This window comes from Lytechinus pictus, chromosome 15 (genome assembly GCF_037042905.1).
Source record: "Lytechinus pictus isolate F3 Inbred chromosome 15, Lp3.0, whole genome shotgun sequence".
In the NCBI taxonomy this organism is placed as follows: Eukaryota; Metazoa; Echinodermata; class Echinoidea; order Temnopleuroida; family Toxopneustidae; genus Lytechinus; species Lytechinus pictus.
The window spans coordinates 21,001,656-21,023,423 of NC_087259.1; the positions used below are offsets into that span (position 1 = coordinate 21,001,656).

General features: G+C 37.7%; 2 protein-coding genes and 1 long non-coding RNA gene across 3 annotated transcripts in view; 2 read left to right on the forward strand and 1 right to left on the reverse strand.

Moving 5' to 3' along the window:
- Positions 1 to 752: 752 nt before the first annotated feature.
- LOC129277887 (nuclear pore complex protein Nup214-like) overlaps positions 753 to 21,768 on the forward strand; it is an 86,497-nt gene continuing 65,481 nt past the window's right edge. Inside the window, exon 1 of the mRNA XM_064110257.1 lies at positions 753 to 881. The gene's annotated coding sequence lies outside the window, so the exon portion shown is untranslated. The remainder of the gene's footprint in view (positions 882 to 21,768) is intronic.
- On the forward strand, positions 2,733 to 11,476 carry LOC129270244 (uncharacterized). Its single transcript, XM_064110439.1, has 4 exons — positions 2,733 to 3,113; positions 4,579 to 4,686; positions 6,159 to 6,227; positions 6,696 to 11,476. The coding sequence occupies exons 1-4, from the start codon at positions 2,751 to 2,753 to the stop codon at positions 8,685 to 8,687; spliced, it is 2,532 nt and encodes an 843-aa protein (XP_063966509.1). The 5' UTR covers positions 2,733 to 2,750; the 3' UTR covers positions 8,688 to 11,476.
- LOC129270245 (uncharacterized) lies at positions 12,580 to 17,414 on the reverse strand. The gene is made up of 2 exons (XR_010295872.1): positions 16,867 to 17,414; positions 12,580 to 14,810 (listed from the first exon to the last, which is right to left on the reverse strand). It is a non-coding gene; the product is annotated as an uncharacterized LOC129270245 (long non-coding RNA).

Sequence of the window (21,768 nt, forward strand, 5' to 3'; positions counted from 1 at the left end):
CCGCCCCTGAATGTATGTCTAGTTAACAGATACTGAAATCCTTCAATCTGACTGGATGATGGAAAATTTGTTATAGAAATTGTGCATTTGTTTAAAAACAAGTTTTTATGAAACGGGACCCTGGTAATGAGGATGAATGGCACCAAGTGGGAATCAAACCTGGATCACTGGAGTGCGAAATGGGTGCGAATCCATGCTATACCCTCTGAGATACCATGCCTCCTCAAATTTAAATAGAAGAAATGATTGAAATTTACTTTTTAAGTCTTTAGGCAGTAATTTAATGTAAAAATAAAATGATTTTGATATTTAGAATTATATGAACAATCTGAAAGGTCCATCCATTTGAGCAAACTTTATTTAGAGGAAAAAAATGATGGGGATTTGCAGTCTATTTTAACTTCCAGTTTTCACACATGGCCATTTATTATTTAAACTTTGCTTGTAAAATAAAGGAACGGTAGATAGATGAGAGTATTTGTATGAGTGAATGAACAAATGATTTAAAAATTGATGATGCAGGTCTGAGTCGAATGGCATATGAATTGATGGATGGATAGATAGATGAATTAAAGACATCAATGAATAAAAAAAGGAGTCACTGAATGAATTAATATTTGTCTGAACGAACAAATGGAATAATTGTTGAGTGAACAGGAGAATGAACGAACAAATTCTTAAATTTACAAACATTCTGAATGTCCCATTCTGAAGGTTAAGGATTAAGATTTTTTCCTGCTCTAATTTGTGTTGTTGGTGTCGCTGTAACTTATTCGTGCGCGGATTTTTGTAACGTCGAGTTTACGTAGTCCGCTCTGCGAGAAACTATTTCTCCGACTTTGAGAGTGAAACTGCTGTTTGAATGGTTCTCTAAGAAAAATGTAAGTCTGTCTCATCTTACTGATATTTTAATGTCATTTTCCGACTCTTTGTCTCTAACTTAAATCGAGAGTAGATTACCGGTACCCAGACCAGTACGCAAACCTATTTTCTACCGTAGTTTGCGTGACAGAGGGAGTCGCTGCTGTATTAATGCCTTTGCGACTTCTTATGCAGGTAGCTGTATAGATGATATCACGTTTTCGTGATTACGTGTATCCAAAATGCACGTGATCGAAATCGCCGGATACTACACGTACGTTGTGCGATGATACCCGTGTAAATGACTGAATGCCTTTGATTAGCGTCAAATCACATGGGGATCGTTTCTCAACACCTGGCCCTGGGACTGAGTCCTGTAACACAAATGTAAGCGATTGATTGTACACTTGATTTTCATGATGGATTGTATCAAGTAAAGTGCCCAAATATCGGACACATGCACTTAAGCATTTATTGGACCAAACGCAAAACAAAATTACAATTACAATCATTGACATTGTTTTTCATTGAATCAAATAAATTAAAAATCATGTAGGCCTATAGAGATCTATTTCCTTAGACTTTAGTCTTGACTTAGTACAAATGTTGAATATTAATGTTATAAAAACTAGAATCGAAAAATTATGGTAAACAGAAATTATTTACTTACTAATTACTACCAGAAGCTTGTTTTTTGCCAAAAATCGGTCGCAGTTTCCAAATATCGGACGCGTAGCCGCCGTAGAGTTTTGCGCTGGAATCGATTTCAGCGATTTATATCGCGCCTAGACCCCAAAATAATTGCTTAATTGTTGAGAAAATAATTTATTTTAGCTTCTCAAATGCCGATTTGAACTAGTATTACGAGATCAATAATTTTGGTATAGAAATCGGTAAATAAATGATAATTTACTTACCAAATGGACCTCTTTCAGCTCTGGACATCTTCGGTCAGCTGCGCGCGACTTCGTTCTGAAAACGAGCGCATGCGTGTCAAGAGCACGCATCTCCAATTCAATCGGCCGGTATGTCCGATGTTTGGGAGAGTGCCATACATGTATGTGGAAGGGTGTTGAATTTCAGATTTGCAGATTTTTTTTGCGATAGATCAAACATGTGCGATCTCGGCGGCAATATTTCTGGCAGAAGTCACTTCCCCCTTACGAGATTTTTTTTGGTCATCGATCTTTTGGAGTCCACAATTAGTGAGGGTCTTAAGAATCTCTGGAAGTCAAAATCATGGATTTTACCTCTGGATTTAACCCCTGGAATATTTTTGTTTGAGCAGCAACTTGGATCTACTGTGTGTGCAGTTCCATAGCAGATATGTTTATGTATCTTATGCATGCAAGTCCCTAGACAGCTGGCAGCCGTCTGTTTCGAGGAGTTTTTTGAATTTTTTTATTTTTTTAATTTCTCCTCGTACACAGACGGCTCGCTATCGTGCAGCCACCATTAGGGGACTTACAATGCAAATTCCCCCGCCGGGGCTCTTCAATTTTTGTCTTTAATGAATCAAACTTTTGAAAATTAACGCGTCCGAAATGCAAATTAATATTCCCTCTTGGCATTAAAGGAAACCGAACCCCATACATATTTACTTAATCAGTTTACTCGCCGCAAAGTACTCTTTCATTTGATGCATTGATCACCAAATTAGCCCTTCTAGATCACTCTGTAGACAGCTTTTTCGAAGCAGTAATTTATCATATTCTAAAGTCGTCTGCTGCCGTTGGGCGCGGCCATTTTGTAAATTCTGAGGCGGACTCCCTGCCGAGTTGTGACGTAGTAGGCGAAGATTGGTGAGCGATCGATATGCTAGCAAACCGCGCGCCGGCCGATTCAATTCATGTACACAACGCGTTGTTTTGTTTTGATCAGGTGCAAATATGGTCTACTGTCAAGCTTTCGGTTGCAATAATACTACAAATACTGGGTGTAAAAAGCATGGAGTAAGCTTCCATGCTATTCCAGATCCTCTTAAAAGGCCAGAGGAATGTAGGAAATGGATTGCTGCACTCAAAGTTGAGAAATTTGACTTCAAAACCTACAGGTTTAACAGGAGCAATGTGGTGTGCAGCGAGCACTTCGTGGAGAGCGATTTTGTGGAGGACCTCCGAGCAAAGTTGATGGGATCCAAGGAAAAGAAGAGGCTGAAAGATGGTGCCATACCCTCAGTTTTCGATTATAGGCCTTTGCCTAAACGAAGAAGACTGTCAGAAGATAGGGACGCCAAAGTGACAGCGAAAAGGGTATGTAGAATTGACAGAATTTTATTTTTATCGTACGATGATCTGCTTGGTCAAATCTCGCTCTTACCAGCACATGCAGGTTTATTGGGCCCGAACTCGCCCACCCACGGCCTCGTTCGCGCCGTCTATTTGCTGCACGTTCCGAATCGGCATGCTTGCAATACTGGCTGCACTGGCCGTGAGGAGTGCAGTGGGTGCCCCAGCAGCTAGCGCTAGTAGTAGTAGGATGGGGGATCGGGTGTCCGGACACTTTATATTTTTGAAGCCTTCTTTTTTGTCTTAAGATTACACTAAAAATATGAATTCAATAGTTGTAATCATCTTATATTTTGTTCTCTATAATATTTCCTTACATTTTGTACTAAAAATTGATGACACTTCGCTTGTAATTTTTTCCAAATGACTTTCTAAAATTGATCGTCCGGACACACAACCTGTCCGGACACACAACAACTGGGTATACGAGTGGGATGGGGGGTCGGGTGTCCGGACATTTTATATTTTTGAAGCCTTCTTTTTTGTTTTTGGATTACACTAAAAATACGAATTCAATAGTTGTAATCATATAGTAAAATTAGTATTTCCTGACATTTTGTACTAAAAATTGATAAAACTTCCCTTGGCCTTGTAAATTTTTCCAAATGACTTTCTAAAAAATATTGATCGTCCGGACACACAACCTGTCCGAACACGCAACAACTGGGTATACTGATCTACTGCTAGCTGCTGGGGCATTCAGCGCAGCCTGCCGTTAGCTTTTTTTCGCCGTTGCTTTGAAGTTTGAGTTTGAAAGAATTTAATAATAATACTATAGAGATAGATGTAGACCTATTCATGGCCCCTATTTTTCAATTGTATGATGGGGGACCTAAAGCTACGCACTTTTTTGTTAACATAAAAATTATGTCAATTTGAATATTTGACCATATTTTTAGACTGGTAAATCTAGATTCTAAAGTCGTAAAGATCATTACCCAAGAACAAAATATCACAAAACTCACTGAAATTAAAATCCTGTTCGTCTTTCCGAACACCTCTCAAAATCGCCGCCCGATTTGGAAGGGGTCCTTAAGCTACGCACTTGATATGTCATGCAAAAATAGTGTTTTTCATGTGCCTCATTTTCTAAAATATGTTCCTATCATTATACGATATTTGTAGACTGCATCTTTCTTGCAATACATGTACATTCCTCTCCTTTTTTCCTGGATTCTTGAAATAAATGTATTTACATGTAGTACATGGACCATACACATGGTTTTGCCGTTGCTTCATTCTCTTATTGAATTAACACTCTTGCCTCTCTGGGAGAGATTTCATACTGGCCAATGGACTAACAAAATTTGTATTTATTCACAAGGTGTTGAAATTTTGCACTGTTTACATGTATATTAATTTGAAATTCTTAAGGCATACATGTATTGGATGCACTCAATTAATCATAATAATTAATTTTGATCCCTAGTACCTGCAGTCAGTTCTGGAAGAACCTGTATTGGAGGAATCAGTTCCAAGCAGCAGTTCAACTTCATCAAGTTTCAAGGCATCTTCTTCAGCGTCAAAATATCCCGAGGTAAGAAATCAAATTTCTATGCAACTCTTGGGATGGATGTTCTTTTCTTTGGGAACCTAATAGCAGTACATTGGAGACTGCAACTCAGTGGCCAGAATTCACCAAAGTGAATTTGAAAGCCGACATGAATTATACTCTTCAAATACCAGTATATAAAACGTGTATGCTTTCATAATTTTGAACAGTGGATTAATTAATTTAAAAAAAAAACAGTGGACTCATGTACATGTATTAGATAGCGTGCTCAACCAGGGCAACAGGCATCAATTAGTGCAATGTGACAAGAGTGCATATCAGCATTGGAGATTTTTTAATATGTGGTACATGTAAAATAATTCATACTGGAAATCTCCATAAAACATGGGTTGAACAGATGGTTTTGAAAACCACTGTGGTGAATTTGGGTTATTGAGGCCAGGTGGGGGGGGGGGGGGGTCAGTTGCATATTTTGCGAAAGATGCAAAGTAGATATTTACACAATTGAAGCAACCATAAAGCCTAGTGTATTGTTATTCGAACATTCCCCTGCATCTGTGTAATCTATGTCACCATGTTCATAAACATACTAGCATTTGTAAATTTGCTTGTTTGTTCTATTCAATTTTATAGTTGCTTGACACCAATCTTGCCTTTCATGAGGAACCTGATTCCATCTCAGATTAAATCAGCCATTTCAGCTCTTCTTAAATTTATGTAATTGAAAGTTACAGACAACTATCATATCCTAAGTTTCACCATTCTGTATTATTTTATGACCAAGGTTGAGTTCCCCTTTACATGTTTAAAGCTGCACACAACTTTGAGGCCAAGTATATGTATATGATAGAGTTATAGAGGTATAGAGATATGATATTACACATTATTCAAGTGTTCATGTACATGTATGTCACACCCAAAATTGCTCAAATTGAATGCAGATTCTGTCTCTCGCCAAATCATTACTTTTGCTTATTTTCTTCATGTTATGATTTATGATCAGAAAATTATTATCAACAATTTCCATTCCAAAAAATATTTAAAAATGCAGAGAAATACATGTACACAAGAATTAAGAAAACAACGAATAAGAAAACACTTTGATTACATTTTTCTATAAAAAATATATCTATTTGATAATCCCAGAAAAAACAAAAGATAACACTTCATCATGAGCTTAATTAATTAATTTTACAGCAAAGTCTAATTTCATGTATAAATTTTTAGGATTACTAAGTATGAAGTAGGATTGGTGAAATCTAGCTATGCAGCCTGTCTATTACTTCATTTCTGATGTGATCTATGGCTGAGATCTTGGGTTGGGGATTGGCTGAGAAGATCCTTCATTTCCTTGGCAAAGGGGGGGGGGGGGGTGTAAACAGCAAGTAGTACATGTACGTAGAGTAAGTTCTATAGTTGATTAGTTTTTGCTCCTCAACAGTCAACTTTACAGTATATTTCAAATTTTAACTAGGATGTCTTATAATTTTTTTCAGGCAGGAAGCCATGAAAAACGTTACAAGTCAAGGCGGCGGCGGAAACGAAAGAAGATTTCTTCAGATGATGTAAGTGATATACTATACATATTATTTCATGTAAAGAAAATCAAGTTTGTCAGAATTGCCATTCCTAGAGGAAAGATACATTTCATGCATACACTTGAAGTTGAGGTCAAAGTATCACATCTCTTCCACATAAATGTTCAATTACAAGATTCATATCTTTTACTTGTATGGACAGATGAAAGGAAAGTAGGGATTTGACAACACTAGCTACATGTATTACATGCTCATGAAGGCATGCATATAACCTCATATTATGAAATATTGCTGGATTTTGAAATGTGACAAGTTTATGATTAATTTTTATAATAATTTGATGAAATTCTCAGTATTTTACTTGTAGTTTATCAAGATGTTAGTTTCAGCCTGGAGTCCACTTTGAATCTTCATTTAAAATTAAACATTGTTATTATCAGCTTTATGCATGTTTTCCATTAAATAATTTTCATGTTTATTTTGTATTTTTCTCAGGATAAAGGAGATCTGGTTAAAGTTCATGCAAGCTGCCAAACATTCCACTCAGGTGTAAAGATGACACAAGACAACTTTACACAATGTCCAGAAGACTTCTCATATGTCACTGATGAGCACAAGTACTCGTGTGGAAGCACCCAACTCCTGAAACCAGTCATCTCATTCTCAGCTGTATCACAGCCTTTTGCAGCTCAAGAGCATAGCCATCCGTCAACTCCAGAAGAAGAACCAGAATTTCAACATGTATCTGCACGTCTCCCTTTGACAAATCACTCCCCTACACCATCTGAACCCAGATCAGCAACGTCTCATCTGCAAGAAGTATCAGATCAAACAGAAGATACAACAGTCAGTCCAGCAACTCCAACAGAGCCAATGGATACAGCAGATTCACCAGCCAGTCCTGTCTCATCTGATTTTGAAAGTAAGAAGAACTCCAGTGATTCATCTTATGAACCATCATCCGAAGAGAGTTCTTCATCTGACTCAGATGATGATGAGCCAGATGAGCTTAGGTTCTGCAAGGATAGGAAATTTGTTGTGTTTGAATCTCAGCTGAACACCCTTCTGTATAGTATGCATTGCAATGCTTGTGCTACTGGATACATTGCAGAGTTGAAGAAGCAATGTGTGGGGACAATGCTGAAGGTTGATGTTATCTGTATCTGTGGTAATATTGTTACCAAGTGGGTGTCTCAACCCACTATCGGACGTCAACCTGTTGGAAATATCCTATTTTCAGCAGCTCTTCTCTTGAGTGGCAGCTCCTATGAAAAAGTGTCATTTTTCTGGGAGCTCTTTAATATCCAGTACATTTCACAAAAAACGCACAATGAAACCCAGAGCAACATACTACAGCCAGTCATCAATACGTATTATGAACAAGAGATAGAAGAACAACAGCAACATGCTAGAGGGGAGCCAGTGACGGTAATTGGTGATGGAAGGTGTGATTCACCTGGCTATAGTGCCAAATTTTGTACATACACAATGATGAACATGAAAACCAACAAGATTCTGGGGATGGCCTTGGTTTCAGTGAAAGAAGCAACAAGCTCCGTTGGAATGGAGAAAATCGGATGCAGGAGAGTTATGGATAACTTACTAGAGAATGGGATTGATGTCGCGGTGTTTGCTACAGACAGGCATGTGGGCATTCGCAAAATGATGAAGGATGACTTTCCATGGATTGACCATCAATTCGATGTTTGGCATCTTGGGAAATCATTCCAGAAGAGGTTATTAGCCAAGGCAAAGCTGAAGAACTGTGAAGATCTTGGGCCTTGGATCAGAGCAACGTCAAACCATCTTTGGTGGTCAACACAAAACTGTGAGGAAGACCCAGTTATGTTGGTGGAGATGTTCCAGTCCATGACCCATCATGTGTGCGATGTACATTCTTGGATTTCAGGTGATAAGTTTCACAAGTGCGCTCATGAGGAACTGTCTGTCGAAGATGAAGAAGAGACAAAGTGGTTGACACCTGGGTCAAAATCACATGAATCTCTCCAGTCAGTCCTTTTTGACAAAAGGCTAGTAAAAGACATAAAGCAGCTATCAAAAGCTTGCCACACTGGGGAATTGGAAGTGTTCCATAACCTCTACCTGAAGTATTGCCCAAAGAGACAGCATTTCTTCTATCCCGCCATGCTAGCTCGCACCCAGTTGGCGGTACTAGACCACAACTTCAACACTGGTAGGAAACAAGCAACAATAAAAAAGCCAAGAAAAGGGTCCGGCCAGAAGGGTGCTCTCCGGTACAAGTATGCCTACTCCAAAGCAACCAAAACTTGGATTGTACGGAAGGTTCCAGAGGATAAGGAATACACCTACTTGTGGGACATCTTAGTGGGTTGTCTGCAGATGAAGAGTGGCAACTTCGAAGTTCAACCTGCTAACATACCACACCTTCCTCAAAACATAGCCCCTGTCCCAAGACCACCACAAGAAGATCTGCTCGCTCATTTTACCACTCGATTTGCCAAATAAAAGAATGGATCAAAGTCTTCATGGATCATTACGGATGCTACATGTACAAGCGACAATATTAGGAGTGAAGATCTACATTTTCTGGCATGTTATTCAAGAGACATTTTGAACATGAAATTCATGAAATCTCAGTTGGTTGACAATTTCCGGAAGGGTAGGGGTGTTAAGCTGTAATGTTAAAGATTTCAGTAGAGTGAGAATGGCTATAAATTGTGTTTTTATTTCAAGTTATTAGTCATTTTGAAAAATTTTGCTTGTTTTTCTTTTTTTAACAGTTATATTTTGTTCAATGGTGGAAACCATCTATTTACCAGTGATAAAAAAACATCGACATTAGAATTGGTGAGCAAATTTTAAAACTATGGCATTATTAGTTTGAGGTATGATGATAATTTGTGTCATGAGTTGCCAGTATGTCCATGTTACTTTGTTCGCAAAAGTGTACCATTGATTTTTTAATAAAATGACAGATATGTGAGGACCTGATGAAACAAATTTTCCATCTATTGACAGAATTTAAAATTACCAAAGTATAGAGAATTCACTCTGAAGAACCAGAATGTTTTTGATGAGGTTTCCATGGCGGTATGGACAATCACAGAATTGGGTTACCAGTGATCAAAAAACATCATCGACCTTAGACATGGTGAGCAAATTTTAAAACTATGGCATTATTAGTTTGAGGTATGATGATAATTTGTGTCATCATGTGGGTTACCAACAGACTAAGAAAATAGAGGTACATGTAGAGGTGAAATGGAAAAGTGAGAAAGTGGAAGGTTGGAAGAATATCTTTCAGAAATTAGTGTACATGTAGTCTGTATAAAGGGACTTGAACTCAGACAAAGTTGAGAGCCTCTAGGAGCAGCAGAGATAACAAATTTCTGCATATATATTTGCATTTGACCCATTACATAACTCTCCAATCGAATACATGGAAATTATTAAAAGTTATTATGAGTTTGAAAGTCTGAAGCATGGCAACAGATGTTTTATTTCAGGATTTACATCTTGTGGTACAGACAATTAATGAAATTTTATGTTAAAATTTCCATGCCAAAATTTGCAAGAAGTAGAAACAGTTTCTAGTCGGTCTCAAACTGTTTTGTGTGATTTTTAATAGACAGTATATGGTTGACTGCACTACCCATATTCTTTGAAAGTGTAAACAGAAGAAATATTGTATATATGTAGTATTTTCATTTTTTTTTTCATTGATGTTTTTGAAGTATTTTTTCTGTTCAATGTATTACCCGTCAGTGTGATTGCAGGGCTGTAAACTTGTTAACATTTAGCATGAACCCTTGAACTATCTCTACATAAAGAAAGGAAATGGATATATGCAAAAAAAAAGAAAAAGACCCGCCTGGGTAATCTGCACTTTCCCATTTGTAGCTGGTTGTGCATGAAGTTTTACACAAAGTATGTGTACATGTATTTGAGAATTGGCATTTTCAGTGAGAACTGAAATGTAAGAGCATTGATAGAACTTGTGCATTTACAGTATGAGACTGCATCAAATTTCCCAGTTGGTGTGTTATACCTCATTTTCATCAATGTTACATGTACGTCTCTGAGCTAAGAACTCTGATATAATAGTATTGCCCTGACATTAGCAGGACTGAGCGAAGGGATATATTTCGTTATACTTCAAATACAGTAAATTAATGATACATGTACATGTACTAAATTTTATTAGTAATATCCATTCATAACATCTGGCTGAAAAACATTAGAGTGGAATGTAATTTGTAAAATTAAATGGTGACAAATTTTTAGATATTGGATTCAAGCTTAAGACATTTCATTTAGCACTTCATCCATGTGTTTGTTTTTCTTCAGAATTCTGTTGAAATATGTAAATTTCCCTATTTTCTTCATCAAAAGTTCTAAGCTCACAATGTTATATAAATTCATTGTTGGCCTCAATTACATGAACATAATTCTTTGTCTCATTCATGTATGATTTTTAACACATTGTATATTGTGAGTGGGTTATTATTGTACGGTTAAAAGTTGTGAATGTTACTGGTACATGTAATTATATGCTATATTTATATGTAGACTTCCTATAATTCAAATCTTATGAAAATATACATGTTTGTTTAACGCTTTGTTTTTTTTCGGGGGGGGGGGGAGTTCCAGGCAGGCCAAAATGATTTCCAGTAGATGTACATGTGTATAACCAATGTATTGTCTCGTCAGCAGGGATATCTTGTTCTGTGGTTCACACAGTTAGGGACAGTGATTTTGCGTTTACTATACTGGTAAATCAAAACGGAAATAATCTGTTTTATTTCCATACTTTTCATGTGAACATCCAATGAATTTTAGTTTTGCAAAATGGAATGAACATTTTTGCTGTGTACATATTCTATGACAAAATGGAATTTCCATTTTCTACCAAGTTTGAAACGGAATTACATGTTTTCAGAAACGGAAAAGACCATTTTTTGAAACAGAAAATCACTGTTTCCTACATGTGCACTGTACTTATTCTTTTCTCAATGGTTCAAACAAAAGCATGACCATGTGTGGATAGCATTTCATATTTACTTAAGCGCTTTGTTCTACTTCTTGTTTGTACAAACACTGGTTTAAGGAGTTACATAGTAATGAGCTAATATTTACATGAATTGTGGTATGGATTTTGATTAATCATTGTTCATGTCGTGTTTTTTTTAGAGTGTAGAGAAAAGTTATTATGTCATCCTTTACATGTATTTCACTATGATATGCCCTACATTAGTGGTTATTTAACAGAAATAAACTTATGTTGGATTAATAAATTTCATTTTTATTTTTCATTTTTTGGAGGGGTTGTTTTGTTTGAAAAGAAATGAGATACATGTACATGAGTGGGGAAGTATGGTACATTTGTAAGTCTGTTACAGGAGAGATAAGGAGGAGGAAGTGTGAAAGAGAAAGGGAAAGGGTACTTTTGAGAGGACAAAAGACAAAAAAATTAAGCACAAGAGAAGATGGTGGGAGTGTAGAAGGGGAACGTATGCAGAGATAGATGAACAAAAATAACAGAGCACATGTGTAAGAGCCAAATGGATGGGAATCAGAGAGAGAGAGGAAGAGAACGGAGGGAAAAGAGTAAAGTGTGAAGAGTTGGTTGAAGCACTTATCTTTTGGACTTAAAACACCATTCATCTAGCTACAATTACAGTATTTGATTATTTTAGAAGCATATCAATGTCAAGTTTAAACTGAAGAAAATCAGACCGAGCATATAAGTATATTTTTTGTGTGTGACATCACTCGTCATTCCTCCATTCTCCTATAATTACCTGGGCATGAAATACAAAATTTTAAGACAAGATTTTCTGTGAAAACAAAATTTTTATGGACTTTATATAGATCTGACAGAATTGATAATCCAAAACTGCAGTTTTCAGTATTCATTGCTTTTCAGCAAACCTGCATTGGTATGTTTCTCAAATTTTGGACCCAACCCAAGACGTTTCTTCAGTCTTCAAACATCAAATGATAAATTGAAACATCATTTTGCTCACATCCACTAGCGTACCTTGGGAGGGACAGTTTCCCCCTTATTACTGTTTGAAAATTGTAAGGGGAAGAACCTTTTCTTTTTGTTTCTCAGAAGATGTTTGCCCCTTTGGACAAAGTTTCTCAAGGTACGCCAATGCTCACATTGTTTCTTTTCCTGCCTTTCACTCTCCCCTCTTATCTTTATCTTCCTCAGTCTCTCTTGTTCATCTACAATGTACATCTACTTGTACATGCTAATCTTTCCTCCATACATGTAATCTACACCATCCTCTCAGTTTAAATTACTCTCGACCTGCATGTATGTATTAATTTGATTTAAAAAAACAATAAAAAACATACAACTTAAAAAAATATGGTCTTGGGGGAAATTAAATATAATTCGCAACTCAAAGATTTTTATTATACACATGTAAAAAACACTTATGGCTTACAGAACAATAAAAAATGCAATTCCAACATTAAAATTATGCAAACAACACTGCCTTGAGTTTCATCACCTGTAATGCTGTGTAATTATGATCAATAAAGTATAAATATGAGCAAATTATAAATATATGTTCAAAGTGCAATGTAAGGGGTACTCCGGGCTGGAGATAATATTATTGGAACAGATAAAGTAAAATCAAACAAATCACTAAAAATTTCATCAAAATCTGACAAGGAATAAGAAAGTTACGTGTATGACACTTTAAAGCTTTACATTATTTCGGTGCAACAGTCAAATTTCAAAAAATATTGCTAAACTTTAAAATTCAATAACTTTGTTATTTGTCAATTGATTTTGATGAAATTTTCACCATTTTGCTTCGGTGAATTTTACTGTATTTTGAGCTCCAGCCTCGAGTACTCCTTTAAGCAAAAGATAGAGAAATAACATGTGAACGATGCATGGCAATACATGTATACAGGGCTGGCAACTTGGAATATTGCATGCATAGTTTTATTTCTTTACTCCTTAGACCTGCTTACATGTACCTCCATAGAAATTCAAGGAACAGACATGGGGATCAAATCAGACCCCAACTAAGATTGATGAAACTTTCTTGAAACAGGTTGTCCCGATGCACACGAAATGCTTTTCCAGAGAAAAATACTACACATAAAACCATTCAATGTTTATCCTGCCAATGTATATCAACTGAATATTCCTTCTGAATTATTACATTGTATATATGTACACCTACATGTAGCAACGTACATTACAAGTTTCCAAAAAGTAGGCCTAATTATATATATTAAAAAACTCAAGGAATTACATGTACATGTATAGGGAAGTCAGAAAATCAATGAGAAATGTGAAACGTTCTTCATGAAATGAAAACATAATTTTTTTTAAAATGTAACAAATGTGTTTTCAATCAGACCCATATATGCTTTTCACACTACATTTTCTTAACCCCATATTACCTTTTTCGTTCCACACTGTCTTTCTTAACCCCATACTATTTGCTCAGCCGGGTTGAGGATTTTTATCACGTTTCACACTGTACATGCCTTAACCCCTGACTAGCACAAAGCTTATCTCTGTGATTGGCTAATGCTTAGACGTGTTCGGTTTCACACTGCATTTCTTAGCACCGCAAAATAAGCCAGCTAACCCTGCTTTTTGGCAGGGCCAGATTATACCATACTATTTACCGTGCTAGCCCACTTTGGTAAAACGCGATGTGAAATTGAAGTGGGCTACGCTGAACACTGGGAAATTGGTGGTGCTAAGGCCCCCCCTAGCCCCTCCAATTTCCTGGGGTTTTGTAGTGTGAAAAGCATAATATAGACACTGCCCCCTTGCATGGTTGTAATCTATACCTATCTGTTTTGGAGTTTCAATGTACCAGTAAAGGCTAAAATTTTGAATTATTTCACTAAGCATACGTACTACATACATGTACTTTCAAATTTAACGAGAAAAGTGAAAGAAAAGTCAATATTGTTTTCTTTATTGGGGGGGGGGGGTTTTAAGCTCACCATTCACATATTCAGTAAAATTTATGTTGAGGTAGTACACATTCATCAAGAGATCATGAGGTTGACAAACATGTCACTCTTTGTTCATTACAATCAGTTGTGATATTCAAACTGGATTGAAAAAACATGGCTATCAAATGCTAAACAAATACATACACTACCTGTATAACATGGTAAATAAAGATTCAAATCTACATGTAGAATGGATGTAGCGACATGCAGTCTTGGAGGACTTAACCATAATTCAAATACCTACTGACATACATTTAGGCTAGTCTCAGAAGAAGGGCTTGGATGGGATATCAAGGAAAAATAAACAATGTACATGTATACAGTATGTGACAAGCAAAATTACATGCAAGACTTTTTAATTTGTTTGAGTCTAAGATACACAATTCTAAATAAGTTTTTTTGGTTCATACATGTAGACGCAATACTGTTTATAGTTCATATTCTTCTGGCACTACTTCAACCTCTCCTTCCTGTACATAGCGAAATTCAACATAACGTCCATCAGCTGCAGGGAAAGTGTCTCTAATCAGTTGGACAGAGCAAGCTGGAATCACTCTCCTCACATGTCGCCCTAGAACTCCATGAATCCAGTAGGTGAACATTCTGTAGCTACAATACCTATACGACCTGTAGATGGGGGGGGGGGGGGTAAAAGAAACGGACATTTCAATAAATAAGAAGTCAGCCTACATCTACATGTACAGCTTAATACTTGAAGCCAAAAGCAGAAGAATTTTTTATTTGCTGCAACCAAATAAAAAAAATGCAACTACAATAATAACATTATCATGTATGGGAATATCCTAGGTTGATAATGTACATGTACTGATTTATATTTAAAAATTACAATTGCATGCACCTCCTACAGTACATGTATTGTTGCGCTAACTGCAACACAAACACTGATTGATTCCACTTTTCAATATTTTATTTCCTTGCACTTTTCCTTTGGAAAAAAACAACAAATACACACACATTGTTTCTAACAATGCAGATAGCATTTCCAATTATTTCAAGATATGATAAAAGAACACAGTTAAATAAATGCTTTGTTTGAGGGCATTAGTGTGGCCAGGGATCGAACTCCAGACCTTCATGTGATAGTCCGGCACCTTAGATCACTCGGCCGGCCATGGCACCTCCACATATAACTAAAACAATTTGAATCACTGAAGAAATCATTCGTTACAAACATGTGAATTCAATGATTTGATCCACAATCAATTATAGATCTCTTAGAGTCTAGATCTACATTACCTCAAGTGATGTTCGTGCAGATTCCACTTCACTACCGCTACACTACGCTCTACCTATCCGAACATCAAGACAGTGAACTCGTTCGGATACCCCGAGTGACAAAGGTTGGAAAAAATGCACATTTATTAAAAAAAAATATCCCCCCAAAAAAGACATCAACAATAAATAAAAGCTTAATTTCTTACTCTTCACCCTTATTTCACTCCGTGTCCATTCTCCAGTCTTCCTCAAAATTTGTGATTTTGGCCAGTATCTAATTTTTCACACGTATTGTCACGGCCGATTTCAAAACGTCGCACGCGAGTGTTGCAGCCTCGAACAGCATGAATAAATATTATATATTGGATGGCTCAGCTCAGAATGGAATACCAGAAATATTCCAAGAGTGGAATATCGCATGCGATCAATCAACCTACGACAGATTGATCGCATGCAGTGTTTTGAAATCGGCCGTGAATAATAGTATACGTGTGAGGAAATACATGTAGATACTTGCCCAAAAATAAAATCACAAATTTTGAGGATAACCGGAGGATGGACATGGAGTGAAATATGGGTGAAGAGTAAGAAATTACGCTACATGTAATTTTCTTTCTCGTTATATTTTTATTCTATAATTTTTACAATAAATAACATTTCCATCCCACCTTTGTCACTCGGGATATCTGATGGAGTTCGCCGTCCCGAAGTTCGGGTAGGTGGAGTGTAGTGAGTAGCGGTAGTGAAGTGGAGCCTGCACGAACTTCGCTCGAGGTAGCACCACCCAAACATTGCTGTTTACCTACACACTAACCCAGGGAGTTCGCGGGCCGGCGCCAAGGAGCTCACCGTGTATTTACCCATACTCACGGGACAAGGTAGGTTATGCATGGTCAAAATATCTAGCAAGATAAATTGTGAAAACAGAAATTATGCACTTACCACGATTACATGTATATGGATGAAGGTCTATCGAGTGGTAGAATCCCGACATCAAAGCACAGTCTGGAACCTACATGTAAAAAAGAAAAAGTTCTCTCCTTCTACCCCAGTCTCGATCGGCCATTTTTGTTCATACATGTAACAAAAATGGCCTATCGAGACTGGGGTAGGAGAGAACTTTTCCTTTTTTTAGTTTCCAGACTGTGCCTCGATGTCAGGATTCTACCACTCGATAGACCTTCATCCATATAATCGAGGTAAGTGCATAATTTCTGTTTTCACATTCACAATTTATCTTGCTAGATTTTGACCATGCATCTGTGCATAATCTACCCTTGTCCCGTCATGCCCGTGAGTACTATGGGTAAATACACGGTGAGCTCTAGCTCCTGGGCGCGGCGCTCCCTGACCCTGGGTTACCTACAGGCTACAAACATAAGAATACGTCATCATGTTCAAATTAATGTTGAAAAAAAGATTGAGAGAATTTAACAGTTAGACCTACTCATTTTCAAGCTCAGCCGGTATGTTCCTGACATCAAGCCCTCTCGTATCAAGACGAGCAACCAGTGCTGTTCGCAGGACCGCCTTTTCAAGGCAAACTTTCCCGAAGTCCGGGTGGGCTGTAATGCATGGTATGCTTTCGTTCATATGTGTCCTACAGTTTGCAAGCTCCACACAACATCGAGATTGCAACACAGTTTCCATTGGTGTGCATTGACCACAAAAACACCAGTCGTTATTGGCAAGTCGATCACCCTCTGGATCCGGAGCCGGTGGGGATGGTGGTGCACTGCCGTCACTTTGCCGTCGGCGTCGCCTCTCTAGAATTTCTTCTGCCGTGTATTTTGGTTCAAAAGAGTAGGGTTTTAGTACACCTTCCCCTTCCATCGTGTCCATAACCATAACAGAGTTAAACCAAACAATATAGATCTATTTCGAGATATGCCTACACAACAACGATTCAGAGAATATTTACGGAAGCACTGCGCTAGTGGTAGTAGAGTTGAACGGAATGACAAGCTGCTCGTATATGTAACATGCAGCGGACGCTAGTTGCATGGACACCCGACAGTGTCGGGGTGATTAGTTGTCTAGTGTAGGTATATCGGCAAACTTTGCAAGCGACTGGCCTGTTCATTAATTTTTTTCGTACGGTTAATTTTTATGGATCAAAATTATAATTTGGATTCATATTTAAATACGAAAATATATATAATATAGCGATCATATTTTATTTATACCATTTTTAACCTAAAATGGGAAGATTTTTTTTTTTTTTTTTTGTATTTATAACAAACGTGTGACCAAAAGATATTGACCAATGACGATCGAAAATTTCCTACTTCGTCACATACGTCACGAATTTGGTCGGGGCTTAGAAATATGGCGATGCTCAGAGGGGGCCAAGACAGCATCATATTATTGTCTTTTTCTGCTTTCTGGGTTAGTTTTTAGGGTAATTGTTAATCTTATTGAGCAACATATATAATTATCTTTATCAAGAGACAAAGTTGACCTCTGGGGTTTGGTTTCCTTTAATTGCCAAAAAACGGGGAAAAATCAAGTTAAAAGGAACAAAAACAGTGACTTACCTCGGCTGTCGCGCAACTTCACCTCCCTGTTTTATCCGAACTTATATACATAAACATATGGCCATTGAGTCCCCTGTACAGATCGCGCTAGAACTTCGGTCTCTGTAGTGTATTTGGTGAGTGAAGCCAACGGAGTTCAGCTGAACAACCAACATAACAGAGACCGAAGCTTTTGGTCTCGCAAGTCCCCTGCCAGTTCAGTTCCCTGTAGTTATGGGGATTTTCGTCCGATATTTGGAACTGTCCAATGTTTGGAGACTTTACTCTACATTGTAGTCAACGGAATCAATTGTAGAAAAATGTTCTATGATCATTGCTAAGTTTTGTGTTACGGGACTCTGGACAGGTTAATCATCTTTATCCAACAACCACGGAGTTAGTTCCCATCTTTCACGAAAGGCCAAGGCTTCCTAACTAGAATCCCTTGATATCGATACTATCGGTAGGCCTAGGTAAAATCTAGACAGGAATAACCGTCGTTTCTGGGGATTTATTCAACAATTTCTGACATTTTACTGTAATCCCCATTTACCGACGGTAGGGTGTACGTGTGGGCTCGCATGTGTTCTCATTCCCTCCCTTTTGTCAATTCACAGTCCAAAGTTTGATGTAATTTTACACATCGAATTTACAATCTAAGGATGTATAAACAACAAACTTTTAAAATTTAATATTTTAATATTTAAATACTTTAAACGAAATAGATGAAAAAGGCATGAAAAATATACTTTACCGATGTTTAATTGGGTTGAACACGATAAAAATGGTCAAAATGGCAGCCAAACTATAAAATATTTACAAACGAACGTCAACAATCACGAATGTGATATCGATATTGCTTTCGATATTATACGATCTGCTCCATATGCGATCGAAACCGAAGATAAACGATACTAGTTATACTAGTACTAGTACTAGTTATAATCGCGATATATCGATTCGAGACATTAAGTTAATAACGATAATGACGTCATTCAAGATGGCAACTTGCAAGAAAAACCGTCAGGTCAGGTGAAAATGTCTTAGATGACAGATTTCTCAATCATCCAGAGGATTTTTTTCAATAACTCCGGCCCAAGGTATGCAATTACTTAATTTATTTATATTTCCCTGATAATGGAAACCATGAAACTTTCAATTTTGCTTAAAAAACAGTTTTAAATCGCGATCTATAAAACGCTAGTTCACTATACGTTGGCTGTAGGTACGGGGCCCCATCCCCTTCAGTCTATGTATGGTGAGTGGAGCCAACGTAGTTCAGCGGAACAACCAAAATACAGAGACTGAAGCTTTGAGTGGAGCCAACGTAGTTCAGCGGAACAACCAAAATACAGAGACTGAAGCTTTTGGTCTAGGTAAAATCATGAAAAATAAAAACACCTCCAAATCTTCTCACACTAAAATCACTCTACAGACTACAGCTAAATAACCGAGTATCTCTTATGATAATTGAAACTATTTGTAACAATTTAAAATTATCAAAATATTGGAATAAAAACAGCTTTATTGTGGCAAAAATAACATGAATAAAATAAAAACACCTCCAAATCTTCTCACACTTACATCACTCTACAGACTATCTAAATAACTCAGTATCTCTTATGATAAGTGAAACTATTTGTAACAATTTAAAATGATCAAAATATTGGAATAAAATCAGCTTTATTGTGTAAAAAATAACATGAAGAATATCACCAGCGATATCAGACATATCAAGCGATATTATGAATGTTTGAAAGTATGTGCGTCCGCATACGCCCTCTTAATTGGTTTCTGGGCAGTGTCGGCTGCTAGTGCAGCGACTCCCGAGCGCTGGCGAGAGATGAATTACAGAGTGCAGTGTGAAATGTACAGAGAGGGGCCGGGGTAGTCGACGCTGTCATTGCCGATATACAATCTCTGCACTTGCAATGTTAACCGCACACGCATGTTATGTGAGGTATTGCGACCGTACCGACGGCAGGGTAGCCAGGAGGCTCCTAGAGAATAAAAATCACTAACTAATGTGTGCTTACTCTCCAAGGAGCAAGGGATTGCATCCCATTCATGTGTGTGTATTTTGGAAAAAAACGGAACTTTCCGCCCCCGAGATTTCTGCTTTCCTTCTAAAAGATCTAGCCCTAAATCATATAAATGGGATTCAACTTCATTTCCTACATTTCTACATACTGATTTCATTTTTAAACAACAATTCATTAAAAAAACAAGAAAAATACTATGAAAAGACAGGGAAAACTTGCCGCGATGTTTACTTCGCCATCTTGTTCTCTTTTTAGCTCATCAACTGAACACTTTGACAGTGCTGCCTTCTCAATCTTCTTCCCTAGAATTTTGGTCCTGAATCTGATTTGCTTCCGGAGCAAAACAGAAGCTGTCATCTTAGACAGAGTTTGAACGTGCTGGTGGATTTCTTGTCCACTCCATATACCACTTTCGTTGATATGTTCGAACAAATCCTCGATTTTATCTCTCTCCCTTCTTTCCTTCTCAGATTGCTTCTGCTGTTTATCTCGTACTCTTTTCCTCACCATTTCAATATACTGTTCCTTTTTCTCCTTATCTTCTCCTCTAACCTTCTTGGCTTTTTTTTCAGTGAGGTTGATCACTCTCCTTTCTTCTAGGGATTTGTCTTCGAGACAGCTCCTCGTTTTATTTGTCTTAAACATTACATTACTTTCGGCCTTCCCTATTGATATGTTTGGTGCTCTTAAAAGGCTGGCATCAAGAAGGGCAAAGTTTCTTTCCCCGCTGATTTTCGTTGAAACGTAAGACTGAGCATCATCGGTCAATTCAGGAGACGGTTCCCAGAACCTGCCTCCAGGTAGCTGGGAGCTGAGCTGCCGGTCAAGAACTTCTATGATGCCATGGATCACACTGCTAATAATAGCCTGAACATCTTTGTTCTCTTTAGGTGGCACTTGGCATAGTGAAGCCCACGATTCGTCATCATTGTCGTGTCCAAAGTTGGATATATCCTCAAAGACTTTGCTAGGCTGTTGCTCCCAGTCTTGAAGGGTGTTACGCGCTTGAAGAAACAAGTTGTTCATCTCCAGGATTGGTCCCTCCCAGCCATGCCCTTTCAGGGTCCCATCACCGTACACTGAAGAACACCAAGGCATCTCAATTCAGCTTTTTAGGAGGAGGTCCATGCATTAATAAATGCTCTTTGAAGATTGTTTTGAGGCCACTGCACCTTGGTGAAATACTCTAGTATTCCATCACTGCACCTGAACAGAAGGACAGAATTACCAAACAATATATTAAACCTGTTTCCCACCCAGTGTGGTAGAGTGGAGGGCAACCTCTTGTCATGAAGGTATGTCTTTATTCCAATGTTGTCCCCGCTTGCAGCATATCTTGTCAGCCGCTCTAAGAAGTGCCTGGATTCTGCTCTCTGCAGGTTTTTAGATGGCATACATTTAGATCCTGAAGCAGAGGCCTTCTTCTTGTCTTCGGTGCAAAGGATGCTATTAGTATTAACTTGTCGGGCAACAGAATCCAATGTGTGCATTGCACAACGGAAGGAGTTGATACAACTCCCAGTCTCCTCCAATTCCTTGTCAACTGCTGAGTTTGTTGTACATCGATCAGTCATAGTGTGGATGGCAGACTTGGCACAGGTTGGTGCCCAAGACTCTCCATCATTGTGCGAATAACCTCACTCACCTTGTGCTCTGCCACACTGCGGTCTCAGTTTGGAAGTGCCAAGTTCGGTGAACTTCCGTTCGATTCGGCAGTTCGGCTAAAGCACTTATGTGAATGAATGAATGAACTTTATTGAAAAAGTAACATATAACAAGATACATGTACAA

Bases quoted from the DNA above. Each gene is read 5' to 3' on its own strand.
- LOC129270244 (XM_064110439.1), top strand. From the start codon at position 2,751: ATGGTCTACTGTCAAGCTTTCGGTTGCAATAATACTACAAATACTGGG. The intron at 4,687-6,158 runs GTAAGAAATCAA...AATTTTTTTCAG, and splicing joins CAGCGTCAAAATATCCCGAG to GCAGGAAGCCATGAAAAACG. The intron at 6,228-6,695 runs GTAAGTGATATA...TATTTTTCTCAG, and splicing joins AGAAGATTTCTTCAGATGAT to GATAAAGGAGATCTGGTTAA.